The sequence below is a fragment of the Ipomoea nil genome, unplaced genomic scaffold (genome assembly GCF_001879475.1).
Source record: "Ipomoea nil cultivar Tokyo-kokei standard unplaced genomic scaffold, Asagao_1.1 scaffold1509, whole genome shotgun sequence".
NCBI lineage: Eukaryota > Viridiplantae > Streptophyta > Magnoliopsida > Solanales > Convolvulaceae > Ipomoea > Ipomoea nil.
This window is the reverse complement of record NW_017617937.1, coordinates 1100975-1124213: the sequence shown is the minus strand read 5'-3', so window position 1 is coordinate 1124213 and position 23239 is coordinate 1100975. Positions and strand designations below refer to the sequence as shown.

Genomic DNA, 23239 nt, shown 5'->3' with positions numbered 1-23239 from the left:
TGTCAACTTCCTAAGCTTAGTGACACAATTTCCATTATTTAACATCCTCGGTCTTTTTTGTAGAGGTGGTCAAAGTTCGGGCATGTGTCAAGTCAAGGCTGATCTTGGGCCTAGGTTAGCACGGACTAGGACCGACCATATTGAGTCGGTTCTGTTATTAAACATCCTCAATTTTTTTTGTAGAGGTGGTCAAAGTTCGGGCATGTGTCAAGTCAAGGCTGATCTTGGGCCTAGGTTAGCACAGACTAGGACCGGCCATATTGAGTCGGTTCTGTGTCACGTTGATCCCAGGTCTAGGCCCGTGCCTCTAGTGGGTCGATCCTAGGCTAGGCCCGAGATTATTATTATTATTATTATTATTATTATTATTATTATTATTATTATTATAAAAGAATTATAATTTGTTTGGATTTAAAATAATATTTGACCCACTAACATCTATCATTGTTAAAAATCAAAATATATCTAATTGAGCGCATTTCAACTTTTTGATACAATAATGTTGATATATATATATATATATATATATATATATATATATATATATATATATATATATATATATATGGTCATGTTCAGCTGAGAACACCTCTTTACGTGAGAATATGTGAACTTCTTCAGTAATACACAGTACGTTCTTCAGGAATGCACAATCACTACTCCAGCTTCTTTACAACTACATGAATGCACCAAAACTACTACATGAATGCACTAAAACTACTACATGAATACACGAAAATTACTACACGAATGCATTAAAAATTAGTGTTAGATGGAGGCTAGTGAAGGGCCAAGTCTATCAATTGATGACTAAGCAAAAGCCCGTTGGGTCGGAGTGCAGAACCTTATCTCAAAATTGTGACTGGAGCTAGATCCTAATAAAAGCAATATCAAAACCAAGTCACAAATGTGAGTCCGTGTTGAAGGATTGTTGGACGAAGGCTTGTTGGGCCAAGCCCAACACCATGCTTCTCGAAAATATAGTCATATATAAAGAAATAAAGTTGCATACCAACTATACTTTTTCGTGTAATGATAAGTAATTGATCCTTACAATTAGTTATTTCTTTGTTATAAATTAAATAAATACATTTAATTAAAGAATATATTATTTATTTGCTATGGTACATCAAATATTAATTCAGTAAATAAACCATTCTTCAAAAAATAGGGATAAGAAAACCCCAATAAAATCATTCCATATGTTTTTTGTTACCAAAAAATGACTTGAACTCAAAACTTCCTATGGAAAGAGCTTCTTGTTCAAGTACAAGTAGCTTTCCTTCTGAGAAAAGCTGGTCACTGTGGAGACGGCCGAGAACCCAGAATACTTGTCCTGTATCTTTGCTGAGCATATATTGGCAATGTACCTGAACAGCTCGTGTTTTTGGATGAATGGTTGAGATGCATATTTTTCATATGGAATCCACTGCATTATGGAACAATGTATAAGTCCAATCACAAGTCACACCAACCTTCTTTTTTCTCGATACTACGACTATACAATGTAATATATTACTTAGAAAAAGGGTCAAATAGGGCACTACTGGATCAGAGACCAAAGCTCAATTGAGTCACTGAACTAAAAAAGGGTTCAATTAAATCACTCAACTTTCTAAAGTGATCCAACTTTTCCATATAACCGGTTGTTTCAGTTCAAGCAGGTTAAGTAAGAGTTGTTGGCATATGGTGTGGAAATACTTTCTTTATTTCCACATTGCCAGATTCAATCCTAGTCAGAGGACTAAATCTAGCAAAAGAAACTGAAGCCGATGCAACATGGTCATAGGCGCATTAGACATGAACAACTTGACAACCGATTGACCAGAAAGAAGGTTTTATTTTTAGACATACCTGGGCTGCCTCTATCTCTTGTTCCTGAATTCGAATGTCAAAGGATAGTGGTTGCAGCATGCACACAAAGAATAGATCTGACTTCTCAAACAATGACTTGTGGCTCTGTCTGAAATTTGAAAGAAAAACCGAAAACGTATTTTTAAGGAATGGAGAATTTGCAAGTTCCAAAATTGACTAATAGTCAGGTGTTAAGAATGTTATATAATCTACGATTGGGTCAAGGTCACTCAACTAAGACTATAATGCACACAGGACAAACCATACTAAAAGACTAAATCCAATCAATTAACCATATGTTCACTCTTATATTTTGATAAAATTTGGAGCGACATGAAGGTAAACAGATACCTGAAAGCTAGTATCTCCACAAATTTTGCGTCTATCTGAAGCAAGAAACACAATATTGAATATAAGGTTAGGTCAGATGTAACGTTAAATTTGTAATTGACCAAGAATATTAAAAGAATGCGCTTCAAAGACGAATTACTCACCCCGGTCTCTTCTTTTACTTCTCTGACAGCTGCATTACATATATCTTCACCCTGGGAATAAAGAAACCGAAAACTTCAATGCCAAAGATGCAGAGAGCACCATCTTTATGTTTTCCCTTTTATACCAGCCATCCTCTTTTTTTTCTTTCATTTTTGCTCCCTTAAAAAGTTTAAAACTAACCAATTTCACATACCTCATCAACAACTCCGGTAGGGAACTTCCAAACACCACTTCCACGGAATTGTCCACTCCTTTCCTGGACAACCAGTACCTAGACAGAAGATCGCAACTTCTTTTAGTATAAACCCGAACACATCTAATTGTAAATGGATACCAAAACCAAAAAGAAAAAGAAGATGCACCAATTCAATCTATTACCTCATTCTTTTCATTCATAACAAATGCACCAACACCAACTCTGTGGGTGGCATTCGCCGGAATAGTGCTTGCAGTTGTTGGAAGCCAATGCACGAGCATCAAGTAATTTGGTTCAGCATGATGGTAATAGAACCCTTCCTGCAAAACAACATAAAATTTTTTTTAAAATTAATAATAAAAGAATTGAAGCACGTGCTCCATGACCTTTGGTCTGGCTCTGATACCAAATTGAAGCATGTGCTCCATCTCAACTAAAAGCTTAAGCTGATAGTTGGATTGCACATTTATGTTTATGTTATATTATATGCTCAACAAAAAGAAGTAGAGAACTTTTCCAGAATACATGAAAAGATAAGTGCAAAGCTACCTTTACTGCAGGTTCAACAAGGTTAACAAGCTCAATAGGCAACTTGATCCAAACACCTCTCTTACCCTGCAGAGTCCAGACATATCAACTCATGTTCAAAACTTCAAATAAAACAAAAATGATTCACTTAAACAACAATTCATATGCTCAAAATAGGAACAAAAGCACAATTCAAAAGTAGACATTGCTTAGAAAAAGCACACAACACACACACAGAGACAAATCACTAGAATGAAAAAGAAAGGGATCATGATTACCTGCTGTCTCCATTGAGAAATTGAGGCCCGAAGCAAAGTAACGAAGAGAGAAGAATCCATGGGTTCATTCGTCATCTCAACAATCACCCCTCCATGATCATCATTTCTCCCCGCCAATATCCTGTCCACTTGTTCCGCCTGTTTCTCTGGCAACGATGCTGCCGGCAACGATGCCGACGAACTCATCGATGAACACCGCGTAGTCAGGTTAGGCCCAATGCTACCCTTCTTCAATCTCCCTGAAGCAAGAAAAACCCAGATAAGATTTACCCAAATTAGAACCGAAAAATCTAAATATTTAAAAAAATAAAATAAAATAAAAATCAACCTTGAGCTCTGAAGGGTAGTTTAGGCGTTCGAAGGGTGAGGAATGAACGATTAGAATGAGAAGAGACAGCTCTGCCGGCGGTACAGAGCAGGGAGGTTTTACACAATAATTTGATTACCATTTTGTATTTATTTATAAATTATAATTAATGAATTTCAATTTTCAAATTAGCAATATTCAACTGCGCCAAGTGATAAATATCAAATTTAAATTTTTTTAGAACAGACCAATTGCCATATGGGAAGCGGCGGCCGGCGGCGATGGTCTGAAAATAACTGAAACAATTTATTTGCATAAGAATACATATAAATACATTTGGTTAGTTCGTTTTGCCGTTAATAAGGGGTGAAAGAGTAGTTGACCGGTCCAGCCGAAAGAATGTGAACGTGCGGACCAGGTTGTGACCGGGTCGCGTCTGTGGACCGGTCGTTTTAGTTGAATAGCAATGAAATTCCAGTCAATTTTAACTGCTAACCGGGTTCTAATTTCTGGATTGATCCAAGATACTTTCAACTTTTAGTTGAAACGCAATGAAATTCCAGTCAATTAACATGTCAATTTAGTTGGCAACTTTTGAGGAAAATCGACTACCATTCGTTAGTTCGTTGATAGTCAGTTTTTCTCCTAGAGGTTGTTGGAACATCGCCGGCTAGAATAATATGAGTTAGCCGGCCACTGAGCAAGCTATACAAATTATATATATATATATATATATATATATATATATATATATATATATATCAGGGTTGTAAAAATCGGTCTAGGCGCCTCTAGATCGTGGCGATTTCCACTCTAGGCGCTCGCCTAAGTTACCGGCCGCCTAGGCATCCGCCTAGCGCCTAACTCGGCCGATTTGACCGCCTAGCGTCTAAGTTAGTCGAGTTAACTCGTCCATTTCGGTCGAGTTAACCCGATCGGCTCGGCTTATTTGCTTATTTTTTTATTATATATATATATGTGTGCGCGCGTATACATATATATAATATGACATATAACACTCGTAAACTAGTTTGATACTTTGAATCTTTGGATGATTGAAGTATTTGAGTATTTTTAATTTTTAATATTATTTTAAAGTTTTTTTTTTAAAAAAAATCATTGTTTTGATGTTATGACTTATGAATTATCATTAATTCATTTATTTGGATGTGTTATTTTATTAAATGTTGAAAACAACTTCATTAAAATTGTCAAACTGCAAGTCTACCACTGTTTTTTAGCCCGCCTAGCGCCTAGCGCCACTTTGAGAACAGATGCACCCGTGCTGTCGCTGCGGTTTACACCATTAAATATGCATAAATGCACCACACAGTGTTTGAAAATACACCATTATGTATGGTGTATTTTTTGGTGTGTGGTGCATTTTGTGACTAATACAATTTTAAATATTGTGGGATGTATTTATGCATACCTAATGATGTAAACCACACCAACTCCACAGAAAGCAGTGTTCTCATTTGAACTAAAATCTATATATAAGAAGCTAATTAACAAGTCTAGGGAATTAACTTACCTTCAATTGTGCAGTCTTGGGTTAGTGATGGCACTGGTGTTGGCCACGACTGTTGAGTAATGGAATGGACAATCCCATTAGCAGCCCACCACCCTGAAGAATTGGTCCAATAAAAAGAACTCCCATCATTGTGGTTAAATCCAGTGTCTTTAATTTTAGGATCAAGATTACGATCCAGAAGATCCTGGAGAAGCAAACTTCTTTTAATGTGAATCTTGTGCACCAAACTCCACTTCCCCATGTCATAGTCCTCCAGCTCCCATATATAATATATGGGAGCTTTTAAGAGAATACCCCATACATATGTTACACGAAGACGATCCTGAGATAGTCCAAGGGTTTGGACGTGAGCCCCAGCTTTCATATCATCAGTTGGTATAGGTAGATCAATTACACGGTAAAAATTTTCAGGACAATTATAGGGATCATACACGAGAATACAGTCAGAAACCAACATATGTAGCATCGCTTTATAAGGGACAAGAACCGTAGAAGAACGGACTAACTCTATGGGCCGCGGTGAAGAAAGTACAAGAGTTTTCCATTCCTGAGACGAGAAGAGTTGAAGTCTGAATTTGACCGGGGAAATGGGTGGAGAAACACAAATTTGAACCACCACGGAATCATAGCGAGAATTGTCTACACATTGCGATTGGTGATGATGGGTGGTGCAAAGGGAACAGGGCGCAGGAACGCAAAGGAAACCAATGGCCATATCCACATAGCGCGGCTCACTGAATTGGAATAGGGGGGCAGGAGGAAGAACAATCCAGTGTTTGGTTAGTGGATTACAGACATAGAATAGGGATATGGGTCGGGAGATGGCGGGGGCGCATAGAATTAAATCAGCACACGAAGCCTTGACTTCAATTCTGTGATAGGGAGCGGGACAGGGAAGGAAACTTAAATCCAGCTTGCGGAAGCCGCACAAATTGGCATCAGGGTGGGGGTATCCACCGCAAACGATGGGCAAAGGGGGGCCATATTTAGATTGGAATATAAAGCAGGCAGACGATGATGATGATGAGGAGGAATGAAGAATTGGCGGAAGGGATGGGTGATGGCGGCGGTGATTGAAGAAAGTAAAAAAATAGTGAGAAGAGATAAGAGAAGACCAGCTCTTGCATACCAATTTCAACCGGAAAGCTGCTCTGCTGGGGAGCCAGCTCAGGATTTCAACTAACAAGCTCTCACCCAAGAACAAGTCAAAGGATGATGGATCTGAGAATTTCGTCAACTTGTCGTCCTGGAGGCGATCCATGCGGCTGCGTTCTGTACTGTTAATCTGATACCAATTCGATCTCCCAAACCCTTCGTATCGCACTTTATAGGTACGTGATGAGAATTTTAGTCACAATAAAGAGAATACCATATAGGATCTTCCGAGTATAGTGATTTTGTCACTGTTTAGTTCTAAATTTTTAAATTTATCACTTATTGTTCTTCGTCTTTCAAATTGTTACCATCCGTAGTCCAAGTTAACTATCTATGGTCCAACTTTTAAAAATTAACCAGTCGCGGTCTTCTTGGAAGGACCATGGGTGGTTAAAATTTTATAGTTGAAGAACCATGTGTGGTTAACTTGTACCATGGAGGGTACAATTTGAAAGTTGAAGGACCATAGATGGTGAATTTGAAAGTGTAGGACTAAACGTGACAAAATCACTATACTCGAAGGACTCTAGATGGTATTAACTCCACAATAAAATTAGGGATATCTATCGTTTCCTTCTTTCTCATGTTTTCGTGTATGAATAATAATGAGTTAATTACCAATTTGGTCCCTCGACTATGAGGATTTCACCAATTTGGTCCTCGGCTATCAAAATTCATCAATTTGATCCCCTATTATGGCATTTTTACCCGATTTGGTCCTAAAGTCAAACCAGCTTGTTTAAGGCAATAAACTTGAGGACATTTTTGTAATTGCACATTGTTTCCTTTCTCGGCTGCGTAAGTTAATTCCACACTTTGCCTTATTTCAGACAAACAAAACCTTCTAATTGTTGAATTCCCAATACGAAACCCTAATTGCACAACTCATTCGAAAATTTGAGAAATGGGTTGAGAAATCATCGGTCTTTCAAGCAACAACTATAACCCTACATCAGTGAGCGAGCAGAGCACCGGCGCGTGCGAATCTGTGGTGACTTCTGGTTTCAGCTAGCTCCTTTCCAACGACCTCTCACCCTCGCTCCTCACTCATCGACGGCGCAGACTGTAGATCGGCGAAGTGTTGACCAGTGGCAACAGCAAGGCACGGCGGTGGACCTCCGTCTCTCTCTCCCTCTCCTATCCCTCTCATCTCAAAAGCAACTCGGACGATGTCCTTTTCTTGCAAAGCAGAGCAGGTCAGTGGTGAGCAACGGTCTCCATCTCTCGCTTCCTGTCGCAACAGCAATCTTGGAGGAGCTCCGGCAGTAGCAGCTCCTACCTTCTATTTTCATTCCCCTCTCTCGGCTAACATAGCAGTAGCAGTTGAGGGCAGCGTTGACTGGTATGCAGCGATGACGAAACGTTCCGGCAACAACCGCGAAGTTATGGATGGTGGTGGTGTCCGGCGGTGTAGTTGAGAGGTGATCGGCTATGGTGTTGAGTTGATATTGAGAATGAAGGGTGGAGTCTTGTGAAGAAATAGCATGTTGGCGTTGATGATGATGATGTTGGCTGGGAATTGGAGATGATAATAATAATTTGGATTGAAGATGATGAGGTAATAATAATTCTTTTTAATAATTCCCAAATTTCCCTCTAGGTTTGACCGGCAAATCACACTTAGGACCAAATTGGGTAAAAATATCATAGTCGGGGATCAAATTGAGAAATTTTGATAGTCGATGACCAAATTGGTGAAATTCTCATTGTCGAGGGACCAAATCGGTAATTAACTCAAGAGTTTTTACCCATTTTGGTCCCTTGACTATGGCTCATTCTCAATTTTGCATTCCGACTAATAATTTAACCCAATGTGGTCCCTTGACTTTTGAAGATTTCCCCAAATCAGTCCTCCGTTACATTTTCCATCTTCTAAGCGTTAAGTAGGAGGGCATTTTAGTCCATTCAACCCCACCGCGCCTTCCCCAACTGCCGTTTCCCTCCTAAAATTCGCACAGTTTGCCCCTTTTATGCAATTAGCAAAAACCTTAAACCCTAGAATCTAAAATTCGCGAAATTGACGAAGGAGAATATCGACGAAGGAGAAGGAGACTACGACGACTCGCCGGAGGTCTGGATGGGGCGCCGGAGGTCTGGGAGTGCTACATTGCCAATATATGGTACGCAAACTTTTATTTATGGGTGCAGTGTTGCGTTTTGAATTATTCCATGTGTTTTGCAAAGTTTACAGTAGTATTCCACCTTTACTATGTACTTTCAGTAGTGTATATGTGGTTACATTGTCTGAGTGTGAATGTGAGGCGTATATATGGTTGATTAAAGATGGGTTGTGGAGGGGACCATCAGACAGAATATATAGAAATATGTGTTTGTCTTTTTTGTTGGGTCAACTGTATAAATGTTTGCATAATAGGGTGCTGGGGGGGACCACTGGAGAGCAGTGTTTGGTCTCTGTTTGTAAAATATAGTGTGTGGGGACCATTGTGTTGATTTTTTGTTGTTGTTTATTGAACTGCAAGTCTTATCTATTGTATATGTGTTTTATAATCCATGTTTATAGTTTCTGTGTGTTATAATTTATTTTTGTAATCATTCAGATGACATTGATGAAAATAGATTTACACTTAAGCTCAAGCATGGTGGTAAAATATTAATGAGTGAGCCAGTAACATATGTGGGAGGTCATGTAGATTATTTTGACTACATGGATGTTGATGAATGGGGGTTTATGGCTTTACAAGACACAGTCATAGAGTTAGGCTACACAGTGAGTGAATGTAAGGTATATACTGTTGTGGGTGAAGGTTTAATTGAGGTCATTTCAGATAGTGAAGCCTGGGATTTAATTGATTTTAGTGATAAGGAAAGGGAAGTAGAAGTGTGGATCAACATTGGAGGGTTAAATTATGAAGCTGAGACTGATGTTGAAGTGGGAGAAGAATATGATTATGAAGCTCAGGTTGAGGTTGATGTTGGAGAAGATCCTGATTATGAAGCTCAGGGTGAGGTTGAAGTAGGAGAATATTCTAATTATGAAGCTCATGGTGAGGTTGAAGTGGAAGAAGATCCTGACTATGAAGATGATGGTGAAGAAGAATTGCGTAGTCTAGGTGAGGATGATATTCATTTTGAAAAAGCAGTAGATCCCAATGTAGAATACCATGGGTTAGGACCAACCACTACTGTGCCAGATGTGAAATCTGAAAATGATAAAATGAATATCCAAGTGAACTTTTCTGATGATGAGACACCTCATGGAAGTGATGAGGAAGTAGAGGATGACATTTGGCCAAAGTTTAGAAGTTGTGACATGGAGAACCCCACTTTCACTATTGGAATGACATTTGCAGAAAAAAAAGATTTTAAGGATGCCATAGTGAGTTATGCATTCAAAGAAGGGAAAGATATAAAGTTTGAAAAGAATGACAAGGTAAGATGTATTGTGAAGTGCAAGAAAATTGGTTGTCCATGGTCAATAACTCTGAGATGGATTAAGGATGTGAACTGCTGGAGGGTTACTTCATTCAATGACACTCATGATGGCTGCTCTTGGGTGTGGGAGAATTCATCTGTAAGGTCAAGCAGACTAGCTAAGAGGTGGAAAAAAGACATAGGCAGTAATTCAACATGGAGAGTCAGTGAGTTCAGGGAGAGAGTGGCTACTGATGACCACTTCCATATCACCTCTAAGGTTGCTTATAAGGCAATGACAATGGCTAGAGCTGATATTAATGGTGAGCTTGAACAGTATTTCAAAAAGTTTTGGAATTATTACTTGGAGATTGAAAGATCAAATCCAAGATCTCGTTCAATTGTGAAGATGAGTGAGACTGTAGAAGCAGGAGGAAAATCTAGATTTCTAAGATGGTATATATGTTGGGAGGCTTGTATGAAGGGTTTCCTACATTGCAGAAAGATTATAGGGGTTGATGGTTGTCATTTGAGATCAAAGTATGGTGGTTATTTGTTGACTGCAACTGCCATGGATCCCAATGATGGGATCTTCCCACTTGCCTATGCAATAGTTGAGGGTGAAAACAAGCAATCATGGACTTGGTTCTTAGCACTACTGAAGTTTGATTTGGGAATTAATGAGGCCCATGAACATGAATACACCTTCATTTCAGACAAGCAGAAGGGGCTGCTGCCTGCTTTTAGCTCAGAACTAGAAAATGTGGTGCATAGGTTCTGTGTTAGACACTTATATGCTAACATGAAGGTTGCTGGTTTTCATGGTAATGCACTGAAGAATGCACTATGGTCAGCAGCAAGAGCCACCACAGTAAACTCTTTTAAAGAGTCAATGAGGAAGATCAAAGACCTTGATATTGATGCTTTTGCTTGGTTGGGAGACAAACATCCATCTGAATGGTCCAGGTCACATTTTACTGGTTCTGCACTATGTGATATGTTAGTAAACAATGTCAGTGAGTGCTTCAATGCAATGATAGTTAAGGCTAGGGAAATGCCATTGATAAGCTGCCTTGAGATGCTTAGGATTATTCTGATGACAAGATTTTTTAAAAATAAAGAAGAGGCATCTGGGTGGACTTCAGTGATTTGTCCTAACATTGTTAAAAAGATTGCAGAAGAAGAGAAATATGCAGGAGGATATATACCCATACAGTGTGGGTTAAATCTATTTGAAGTCAAAAGACTGCATACAGGGGAGCAACACAAAGTAGATTTGGCCAGAAGAACATGCTCATGCAGAAAATGGGAATTGACTGGACTCCCTTGCAGACATGGCATTTGTGCAATCTGGATGAAGAGACACAATGTCCTAGACTATGTACATAACTGCTACAGTGTTGAAACATACTTGAAGGTGTATGAATTAGGCATTAATCCAATGGCTGGACCAAAAGAGTGGCCTCATTCTCATTTAGAACCACCCTTGCCACCTGAATACAAATCAAAACCTGGGAGGCCAAGGAAACTGAGGTTGAGAGGAGCTGATGAAGACAAGGGAAAAAAGAAAATCACAAATGATGGCGTCCATATGTCTAGAAGTCATGTGGTATTACATTGCACATTCTGTAAACAAAGAGGCCATAATAGTAGGAGATGCCCAATGAAACCTGTAAGTAAACTCTTACATTCTAGTTGTACTTATAATTTTTCCCTTGTATTACATTAACCTGTAAGTTGTTACTGTTGTAGAGAAACCCTCAGCCACAAAGAAATCCTCAGGCACAAAGAAACCAGCCACAACGCAACAGAACAAATCAAGAAGCTAGAGTAGAAGTATTACATTACATTCTAGTTTTAGGTATAATTCTTTCCATGTATTACATTTGCTTATATTGTTTTATGTTTGTAGAGAAACCCTCAGCCACAAAGAAACCCTCAGCCACAAAGCAGCACTCAACCACAAAGCAGCAGAACAAATCAAGAAGCAAGAGCATATGAGGTTGATGTACCAGCAGCCATGTTTGATTTACCAACAGCCATGTTTGATGTAAGTGTTAAATTAGTAACATACCTTTCATACAAAATGCTTGTTTTACCTAACATGATTACTTTCATACAGATTCCTATTCAAGATGCAAGCTCAGAGTTAGTTCAACATGATTACCAAGTAGAGATTGAGGTTGAAGCACATGAAGAGATGCCATTACCTACTGTTCAAGAGGAAGTTACTCAACCTCAAGAGGAAGTTACTCAACCACAAGAACAACTTGTTACTCAACCACAAGAGCAAGTTGTTACTCAACCACAAGGGCAAGTTAGTACTGCACCTCCACCTGCCCCTCTACGAAGGCAAAAGACCCTTGGTTTAACAAAGAAAAAACAAAAAGTTGCTCAGCCTACAGGGAGGAAGTACAAAACAAGGTCTTCATCTACTTTGACTACGAAATTCAAGAACACAGCCTCTGAACCAATCGAGATTGATTGAGGCCTTCAAATTCTGTGAAAACTGTTTGTAGTTGTTTTGGATTGTTCTAATTGTACTTGTTTTTGATAATGCAAACTGATTGTGGGTAATACTCCATTTAGCATTGTCTTTTGATGGGTGTAATTGTAGTGGTTTTGGATAATGCAAACTGCTTGTGGGTTTAGCATTGTAAAGCTTCTGTTTTTTGAATACTCTACCATGAATGAAGTTTATCATTTTGCTAATTTCCAGTTCAAGTTTACATATCCAGTTTATAGTTCCAGTTGCTTTTGGTTTACATTTCCAGTTTCATTTAGTTGTTCACATTTTCCAGTTTAATTTGCAGTTTGTTTACATTTTCCAGTTGCATATTGCAGTTCCAGTTTAATTTCCAGTAGCCTAAATCAGTTCGAGTTTCATTTGCATTGTAAAAACTAAACACAATTCCAGCAAACTAAACTCAATTCCAGCAAACTAAACATCCATTCATAAACAAGTGCCACAACAAACAAAGTACACCTCATGCTATAGGGAGTCTACACCTATTACTCCCAGTTTCAACAGCTTTGTGGTACAAGTAAACCATACTAATTGCTACAACAATTACTACAAACGATTTAATCCTAAACCAAAAGCCTCCTTTTTTGCCACAATTACAATTACAATTACAAGTACTTCCACGACCAACAGAGGGCACTGCCATTGCTTTTAACCTCTCAATCTCCTCATCTTTTCTATTCATGCTTCTTAATAAGCCGGGAATAATCTTCTTCGCACGTGAACACATGGGAGGATCAAACCATTCCTTGAATCCACATCCGACACCATCCTATCGACAAATTCCAAAATTCTTACAACAAGTCATAATTGAGAAATTTGTAACAAAAAATTGAACCTGAAATGCTCCTTACACAAACCCAAAACCTCCGCCCGGGATTTTCGCTACTCCAAGAGGTTTGAATGCTCCATTCGCTGCCACAATTGCATATACGGGTAGGGATTGCATCGCCGTAGTGATACCTCTGTCTTGGAGAAGATGATGACGATGAATAAGAAACCTTGGTGTTTTGCCTCCACTGTGTTGACATCGTACGCAAGAGAGGAAGAAGAAATCAATCGTAATCTAGGGTTCTTGGTGTATTTTTGGCTCAGCTGTGAAGAAACGAATATGTAGAGGGAAACGGCAGTTGGGGAAGGCGCAGTGGGGTTGAATGGACTAAAATGACCTCCTACTTAACGCTTAGAAGATGGAAAATGTAACGGAGGACTGATTTGGGGAAATCTTCAAAAGTCAAGGGACCACATTGGGTTAAATTATTAGTCGGAATGCAAAATTGAGAATGAGCCATAGTCAAGGGACCAAAATGGGTAAAAACTCTTAACTCAATAATAATTATACTAAAGTTCTATGGATTGGATATATATATATATATATATATATATATATATATATATATATATATATATCACATTATCATATTATCGTGTATAAGATGTTAAGATTATCGTGTCATAATAATGACTATTAGATTGTAGTCTTTCTCAACACCGCATCCACTGAAGCTCAATTTCATGACCTCTTATATGAAAGAGTCACTACATGCTATCTGAACACAAGGTGCTTGACATATCATTTAATTTATTAAAACAAAACTAGTGTTATAGGTTAACAAAGAGCGAAAACCAAGTTGGGATTACTCAATATGAGAACCTACCATATCAACCCATTGTGATACATTTAGGCGCTGTTTGATAAAAAAAATTGGTTTATAGGTCAATTTTGACTTATTTGACCACTATTAATTGTTTGATTTAGTTAAAATATCAATATAAATGTTTGGTTAAATAGCTTTTTATAACTCCAAAAGGCTAAAATTCAAAAAGCTACTCCAAGCAACTTTTTCAATTAGCTTTTTGAGAAAAAAATTATACAAAACAGCTATCAGCTAACAGCTAATTTACCAAACACTTTTCTACAATCAGCTAATGTTATCAACTATTTAAACCCTCTAATTAACACAATCAGCTATCAGCTATCAGCTATCAGCTAACATCCATTTTACCAAACAGGGCCATAATATTTTAATGTATATTGTCAAATGAAATTGTAGTTAAATTATGAGTTAATACCTCCAATAGTCCTCCGAGTATCAGCGATTTACCAGTTGTGGTCATTCAAGTTTTAAATGACCTTCAATGGTCCTACATGTTTTAAAAAATAACCACATGTGGTCCTAATTCTTAAAAAAAAAAAAAAAAAAACCAAGTTTAGAATGACCACGGGTGGTTATTTTTTAAAACATGGAGGACCATTGGAGGTCATTTAAAACTCGGATGGTCACATCTGGTAAATCACTAATACTCGGAGGACCTGATACGTTTAATTACCCGATGTACGTAGAGAGTATACCGTATGTACAAACTATAGTGTATGTATGAATAATGTAGAGTAGACAAGAAGTAGCTCAAATAACTCTTTTATTCATAAATGTTCTTGTTTTCTAGAGAGAATGAAGAGCATTAGCTAGAGAGAGAGAGAGAGAGAGCTAGTGGAGGAGAATGGGAGGAACCCCCAAAATGGAGGGCCAAAGCCCCTTTTATAGGCCCAAGCGTAGGCGGATTTGACTTTGACCCTTGGACCAGGACCCGAACCGTTTGACCCCGACCCAAACAGGAGTACGGAGCGTACGGGGAGCCTAAACCCGGGGTATATTCCCCATCAAGACCATTGGAGGTATTAACTCTTAAATTAAAATGATACTTTAGTTTTGTTGTAATGAAATGAAACTATTGTGCTTATAAAAATTAAACTAAATATTAGAGCTCATACCTTGAATGTATATTGTTAAATGAAACTGTAGTTGTCTTAAAATGATACTTTAGTGTTGCTATAATAAAACTATTGTGTTTATAAAATAAAACTGAATGATGAGAGATGTTGCTACATTAGCCATAACGAATTTGCCATCTACCATTATTAACGGAAAAAAAAATTAAACAACGTCGTCGTTTTTCTACCTGACTCATATTACTACATGGACCATGGTGCATAGTAAAATTTGTTATTGAGTTGAGTCTGATAGCCTATTTAACCCGCTTTTAAAGTAGGTTCGACTGACATTTTTCAACCCAACCTATATAATCCGCGAGGCACTCACAAAGTTTAACTAAATATATTTTGTAATTTAATTAATTTAGTATTTAAAAATAACACATTCTCTTATAAGATCGTATCACAGGTATCAATCATTGAGACAGGTTAGGTCAGAAGAATTTGGGTCTTATAGTATATGAGCTTATTAACATTATTTTTACAAACTGTTTATTAGTTTTGCTATAAATTAAAATATTATATTTATGCCATAAAGTATATTATATATAAGGCATAATGTATTAATTTAATTTCTTATTGGAAATTGTCTCCAACCATTAAATTGAATCTCCCATGCCCTCCCCCACAAGAATCAGAATTCCAATACAATTCCACAACTCATAGAAAAGGAAGAAAGTGTGTATTGACAAATTTGCCATTTATTATTATTATTATTATTATTATTATTATTATTATTATTATTATTATTATTATTATTATTATTATTATACAAGTGCATTTTAGTCTTTCTATTATACTTCTTCTCACCATTATTATTATTATTATTATTATTATTATTATTATTATTTCTTCTCTACTTTATTCTCACCTTATTTTTTCCCCACGAAATTACAATTTATTTTTCTCATAATTCCCTTCTCCCAACCAATGTTATTATGTTAAAATATTAAGGATAACCATGTTATATATAATTGTATTCCACTTTATATTAATAATAGTATGCGATATAATAACCAAAAAAAAAATGCATATATAACTATATTCATAATACTATCGATACTATTAAAAAAATCTCATATATATATATATATATATATATATATATATATATATATATATATATATATATATATAATTACAATCATATGAGAACCCATCTTTATATATAACTTTAAGTCTTTAATTTACTTAAGGAATAAGGGTCAAATAGACCATTGAACTGCACACAATAATGCAATTAGGCCATTGAACCTGAAAAAACAACAATTAGGCCATTAAACTAACAAATTTCTTTCAATTAGTCTAATTTACAGGTTTTGCAGGTTAGTAACAGGTCACCCAAAAAATTTAAAATATTATTTAAAAATAATAAATTAAAATATATTTTAAAAAAAAACGTTTCTTCGTCTCCGGCCATGGAGATGAAGAAAGTTTCTTCCTTTTTTTAAAAAACTATTTTAATATACTTTAATTTATTATTTTTAAATAATAATTTTTTTAAAAACTATTTTAAATTTTTTTGGTGACCTGTTACTAACCTGTAAATTAGGCTAATTGAAAGAAATTGGTTAGTTTAGTGGCTTGATTGTTGTTTTTTTAGGTTCAGTGGCCTAATTGCATTATTGTGTGCAGTTCGATGGCCTATTTGACCCTTATTCCTTAACTTAATGATATACTACGTATTATATTTGTATTGTATTACTAGACTAAGGGCGCGGCACCCATCCACAATGTATGTATTTATTTGTGGAGTTAATCCGTTACACTTCAATATCCATCCATCTCTAAGGGCATCCACAACCCTTTTCCTCTTATCTCCTCATTTTGTAGTTCAACTTCTCATTATGTAAATTCTAAAAAAATGGTCTACATCATGAATTTAAGTGTTAAAATAAAAGCTAAGTCTAAAGAATTGAATGAAAGTCCATGTAATATTGTTCTTAGAACTACCCCAACAATATGTATTTTTGCTTAGTTTTTGTATGGCCAACAAGGAAAGAGATGAATGAGAAAAATGGAAAAAATAAAAATAAAAAAATTGTGTTGCTAGCTCATGGTTTGCACGCTCGCTAGGCACACTTGGTGCTTAAAACGTGCACCAGAAACAAAGTATCATTTTTTTTTTCTCTTATAGACTCCATGAAAACTCATACTTGCCGTCACTATAAAACTCACTAAATAACTCAATTGTAATGACTCTTATATCACTAACAAGTTGGATGGTTGATATCATGATGCATCATTATGATAATATGAAATATCTTTATAGCAAAATTAAACTAATTGGTCAACAAATATGTACATGATGACAATGTGACATATCTCCAAAAATATCTACCACTGGTGAGTGGTGTCAGCGCTTGCATGTATTCCATTCCATTCCACTGGTACACATCATCATTCTGGGTCTTCCTATTCTAAAGAGCAGATTGGCATTCCATTCCATTCTATTCTTACAACTGAGAGAGAGAGAGAGAGAATGGATTTCCAGAGCATTGTAGTAGCTGCATTGTTGGCATGGACTTTGGTCCAAGCTCTCTGTTCATTAGCAAAAAGTAGTAAGAGTGTAGGCAAAAAATTTCCACCAGGGCCAGTTCCTTTGCCGGTCATTGGAAACCTTCATTTGCTGGGAGGGAAACCGCACAAATCCCTAGCCCAGCTAGCCCAAAAATATGGTCCAGTTATGAAGCTAAAACTGGGCATGAAAAGCACAGTGGTCATTTCTTCATCCGCCATGGCCAAACAAGCTCTGCAGAAGCAAGACTTAGCCTTCTCTACCCACCGCTCAATCCCTGATGCTGTGCGAGGTACCAACCATTTCCAATTCTCTGTTGTTTGGCTCCCTGTTGCCTCTAGTTGGAGAGCCCTTCGTAAGATCATGAATTCCAACATATTTTCTGGCAACAAGCTCGATACTAACCAGCAGCTGAGAGCTAGAAAGATCCAGGAGCTGATTATCTACTGCCAAAATAAAAGCCAGGTAGGGGAAGCGGTGGATCTTGGGCGTGCAGCTTTCAGAACTACCCTCAATTTGCTGTCTAACACCGTTTTCTCTAAGGATTTAACCGACCCTTTTTCGGATTCTGCCAAACAATTCAAAGAATTGGTTTGGAACATCATGGAGGAAGCTGGAAAGCCCAACCTGGTTGATTACTTTCCCTTTCTTGAAAAGTTTGATCCCCAAGGTTCAAGACGCCGCATGACAGCTCATTTTACTAAGGCACTAGAGCTTTTCAAAGATTTGGTTGATCAACGGCTGGAAGAGAGAAAAGTGATGATGGGCTGCAGAAATGTTGATGTATTGGATTCACTTCTCAACATCAGTCAAGAAAGACCAGAGGAGATAGATACGACTCACATTTTGCATGTGTGCTTGGTATGTATATTAGTCTTCTTCACTTCACTTTGATTATCTTATATATAATTGCTTGAATTGGTTAGTTGTATGTATCTTTGCTGTTTTGAATCTTACACGTATTATCATGAATGTTAACAGGATTTGTTTGCTGCTGGGACTGATACATCATCAAGCACATTAGAGTGGGCTATGGCAGAACTTCTTAGGAACCCAAAGACTATGGAGAAAGTTCAAGCTGAGCTTGAAGATGTTATTGGTAGAGGCAAACCAATACATGAAGCTGATGTTAATCGTCTACCTTATTTACAATGCATCCTGAAAGAAACATTTAGGATGCACCCACCTGTTCCGTTCTTGATACCGCGTAAAGTTGAACAAGACGTCAACTTAGGTGGGCATACTATTTCTAAAGACTCACAAATTCTAGTTAACGTATGGGCAGTTGGGCATGACTCTAGTATTTGGGAAAATCCTTTGATTTTCAATCCAGAGAGATTTTGGAATTTAAAAATAGATGTTAGAGGGCAAGATTTTGAACTCATTCCATTTGGGGCGGACAGAAGAATTTGTCCCGGTTTGCCAATGGCAATGAAAATGGTTCCGGTAATGTTAGGATCATTACTAAACTCATTCCAATGGAAGCTTGAGTGTGACATTGCACCAAAGGATTTGGACATGGAGGAAAAGTTCGGCATAACATTGGCTAAAGCTCATCCTCTTAGGGCCATTCCTATTCCTTTTTAACATGGCGGATTGGCCGGTGTCATTTTAGTTCATGTTCTGTAGCAGTAAGTATTCAATAGATATGTACTATGTTGCTCCAAATCTTTGAAGTGTTTTTTTTTAATGGAGATATATCACATTATTGTGTAGTGATATTCAATAAATACTTGTTATTCCAAATCAACTTACAATAATTATAGTAAGGAGTTCTGTTATGGCTCTTATTATATATTATATAAAGGTATTTATTAGACATTCGTTGCTTCAAATCAACCTACAATTATTGTACCAAAGAGTTTTGTTATAGAGAAATATCTTATTAAGGAAAATTGTAAAAAAATATCCCTCTATAATATGTCAATTATCAATGTCACCCATAAATTATGAGTCGTGTAAATGTTGCCCCTCAATTATCAAAACGGTGCACATATAGTCCCTCCCGTAATGGACATGTGGTTCTCCATTAGTGTACGACACCGTTAAGTCAGAGTAAATATGTAATTTAGTTGTTTTTTCCTTCCCTCGATTCGAAGTACCAGTGATGGACAGCGGTGGAGAACCACTGGTCCGTTACGGGAGGGGCTATATGTGCACCATTTTGATAATTGAGGAGCAACATTTACACCACTCACAATTCAGGAGTGACATTGATAATTGACATATTATAGAGGGGCATTTTTTTTTTACAATTTTCCCTATCTTATTATGGTGTAATGGTATTCATCAATAGATATTTATTGCTCTAAATTAACTTAATAATTATACTAAAGTTCTATGTTGATATATCACATTATTTAGGGATTTTCAATAGATATTATTTGTTGCTCCAAGTCAATTTACAATAATAGTACTGAGGAGTTATGTTATGAAAACTATTATTCAACAAAAGTAAAAAAGCAAGTTGGGATTACTCTATGGCTCTATTTGACAGAGCTTATTTAGGAGTTTATAACTTATTTTAAGTTACTGATAAGTTATAAGCTCTCTATTTGGTAATGTTCCTAAAATAAGTCCTAGCTTATAAGAGTTTATTTTAGAATGCTACCTTAAATAGTGTTACAAAATAAGTTCCAAGTTTTCTAACTTTTTTTCCATCTTTATCCTTATTGTTTTAAAAAAATGACATAATTTACACTTCTCAATTAAAACGTTTTTCTCTTCTCTTTTATCTGCAACTTTCACCGCAAATATTATTATTATTATTATTATTATTATTATTATTATTATTATTAGATTTGCAACAATATTGCTACTTCATTATGAGATGCTAGATCATGATTATGCTAATAGTTTTATTTCAAAATTTTAATTTTTAAAAAGACAAAATGTTAAATTTTAATATGTAAACCAACTATTTTAAATTTTATGAAGATGTCCTTTTTAGTCTTTTTACATTTTTCAGCTTATCAAAAAACTAATTTTACCAAACACTTTCAATCATAATAGCTCTTCAATTTTCAGCTCCGAACTTATAGCTTTCAGCTCCTAGCTTATAGCTTTTCAGTTAAGTTTGTCAAACACAACCTATATTGAGAACCCACAAATGAATTATTGCTTGTACTATATGTACATCCGAGAAATGGAGGCAACATTGAACGAATTAATGTACATCTTTTAAAACTCATATGTACTATATGTAAAAGAACTGTGGGGTCATATTTTGAAAATGAAAACTCATATATTTATAGCATCACTAGCAAGTTTGGTACGTGGTCAAATAATGTGATGACATGTTGCTATATTACAACTCAACTTGCCTTGGATCAACAAATATCTATTAAATACATACATGACAACTTCATATATCTTCATAGCAAAACCCCTTTAATTTGTGCAATTATTGTAAGCTAATTTGGAGCAACAAATATATATTTAATTTAATACAATTACGTGGTAATGTTATATCTACTATATCTACTTTTATATATATATATATATATATATATATATATATATATATATATATATATATATATATATATATATACTAATAAGAGCCCAAGAGAGTTAGGCCTATAATGGATAGAAAAAATGGCGATCACAGATTTTAATCAAATGAATGGCTCAGATTGATTAAAAAATTGATCAGATTTAAATTTTACACTAAAATTTCCTAAAATACCCACACACCGTTACTAATTCCGTTAAAATTTTAAGAATTGCCGTTAGTTCACCGTTAACTTACTCATTGATTTCAAAAAAAAAAAGTCTTAGGTTCGAACCTCATCCAAATCAAAGTTGGCATAATTAGTACTCTATTTTACTCTTATTAAATTATATATAAATAATAATTTAGTAGTTACAACAAAAAATAATACATATGCATTTCTTTAATTTAGAATTATGTGTCCACAATGCCTTTATTCAAAAAAAAAATTATTCATTATCAATAAATTAAATAAGAGAAATAATTAATGGTATCCGGGTTGGACTTCCATTTGGAAGATTATGAGTTCAAGCCTCAGTGGAGGCGTTATTGGTTCTTTGTGTTTCAGTAGGTTGAGAAAGTATATGAACAGATACTACAATGTAATAGAGCCAGTAACTTTCAAAAAAAAAATAAAATAAGAGAAATAATTTTATTAGTTATATTGTCTTTATTTTTCTTCAATATAAAAATTCTTTGTATTCAAATTTATTAATTGATTATATTCGCTACATTATCCTTACAATGTCTTTATTCAGTGAAAAAAATTATTAATTATCAATAAATTAATAAAAAAAATATTTTCATTAGTTATATTGTCTTTATTTTTCTCAAATGTAAAAATTCTTTATATTCAAATTTATTAATTGATTATATTCGTTACATTATCATTACAATGTCTTTATTCAGTGAAAAAAAATTATTAATCATCAATAAATTAATTAAAAGAAATATTTTCATTAGTTATATTGTATTTATTTTTCTCAAATGTAAAAATTTTTACATTCAAATTCATCAATTGATTATATTCACTACATTATCTATTATCTTTTTTGTGCACTATTTTTCTAATTAAATATCAAAGTTATAATACAAAATAATGCTATATATTTATTTACCAAGTATTTTATTAATACCATGAAAAAATTAAAAAAATATAATTAATAAAGCCAACCATATTAACTACTTGAGAGATTTTGTGACAAAGAGAGTATTCAAATCACACAACAAATTGAAGTGAGAACTACCTCGCAATGTCCTTGTTTGACAATCAGCAGTTAGCGGTTAGCGTTAGCGGATTATACTAGAAGATTTGACCAGCGAATTTATTTAATTATTAACATTGGGTAGAAAAAATGACCGCCAAATTATTAAATCAAATGAATGGTTCATATTGTTCAGGTTTTAATTTTTTTCTTTTAAGATTTTCTAATTTATCCTTAATTATATGATTATCCATTTAACTTTTCTGTTAATTCACCGTTAGTCTAATTCTAATATTAAAGTCTAATATAGAATTATAACTACACCATTAATCTAATTCTAATATTAAAGTCTTAATAGAACTTAACCACAAATCCTAATGTCGGAATCTTCTCAAATAATATTAGTATATATTTAATATTTTATGCCCTAATTTTTATTTGTTCTCCCTTATGTCCCGTATTTGGTTTCAACCATACCTATACAATTATTTTATTGACAATTATAATCAATCTTGACTATATTATCTTGCATTTGTAAATTTAGAATTACCTATTTAACCCGCACGGGCTTAGCTCAATGGTTTAGTGGGTAGTATTTGGGAGAAGAGACCAAGGTTTGAACCTCGGCGGCGGCAGTGCGGGAATTATGTCCAAAGAGTCACCGTGATTTACAACTTTCCACAATGCTCTGTCGGGTCGGAGTGTGGGGGGGGGGGGGGGGTCCCTGTGGGTTGGGAACTCAACCTTTGGGAGAAGAATTACCTATTTAAATACGCAAATTCAACCTTCAATTATCTATGCATGAACAATTTCAATATAATCCTGCCTTAATATACTTTAAAGTACTTATTTAAAAAAAAAACATTGGGCATTATCCCAATCGCGCATAGCGTAAAAAACTAGTATCTTTATAAGCCGGACAACCCCAGCCAAATTGGTCATATTGTTGATTTGGTAATCACAAAATTACAAGTTCTACTTCCAACTTGTAGTGGCTTATTGACCTT

The 23239-nt window shown here is 35.5% G+C and overlaps 3 protein-coding genes and 1 long non-coding RNA gene across 4 annotated transcripts; 3 read left to right on the top strand and 1 right to left on the bottom strand.

The window, feature by feature from the left end:
- Positions 1–1091: 1091 nt before the first annotated feature.
- LOC109188997 (nudix hydrolase 2-like) lies at positions 1092–3938 on the bottom strand. The gene is made up of 9 exons (XM_019339675.1): positions 3680–3938; positions 3352–3590; positions 3095–3160; positions 2728–2865; positions 2543–2620; positions 2349–2399; positions 2206–2240; positions 1855–1963; positions 1092–1429 (listed from the first exon to the last, which is right to left on the bottom strand). The coding sequence occupies exons 1-9, from the start codon at positions 3798–3800 to the stop codon at positions 1244–1246; spliced, it is 1023 nt and encodes a 340-aa protein (XP_019195220.1). The 5' UTR covers positions 3801–3938; the 3' UTR covers positions 1092–1243.
- Positions 3939–7516: 3578 nt separating this feature from the next.
- Positions 7517–11366, top strand: LOC109188831. Its single transcript, XM_019339468.1, has 4 exons — positions 7517–7729; positions 8347–8467; positions 8906–11304; positions 11358–11366. Exons 1-4 carry the CDS (start codon positions 7517–7519, stop codon positions 11364–11366), a joined length of 2742 nt encoding a protein of 913 aa, XP_019195013.1.
- A 6-nt stretch (positions 11367–11372) lies between these two features.
- LOC109189004 lies at positions 11373–11742 on the top strand. The gene is made up of 3 exons (XR_002055526.1): positions 11373–11391; positions 11472–11555; positions 11632–11742. It is a non-coding gene; the product is annotated as an uncharacterized LOC109189004 (long non-coding RNA).
- Positions 11743–17479: 5737 nt separating this feature from the next.
- Positions 17480–19260, top strand: LOC109188991 (geraniol 8-hydroxylase-like). Its single transcript, XM_019339669.1, has 2 exons — positions 17480–18395; positions 18516–19260. The coding sequence occupies exons 1-2, from the start codon at positions 17499–17501 to the stop codon at positions 19119–19121; spliced, it is 1503 nt and encodes a 500-aa protein (XP_019195214.1). The 5' UTR covers positions 17480–17498; the 3' UTR covers positions 19122–19260.
- Positions 19261–23239: the final 3979 nt, after the last annotated feature.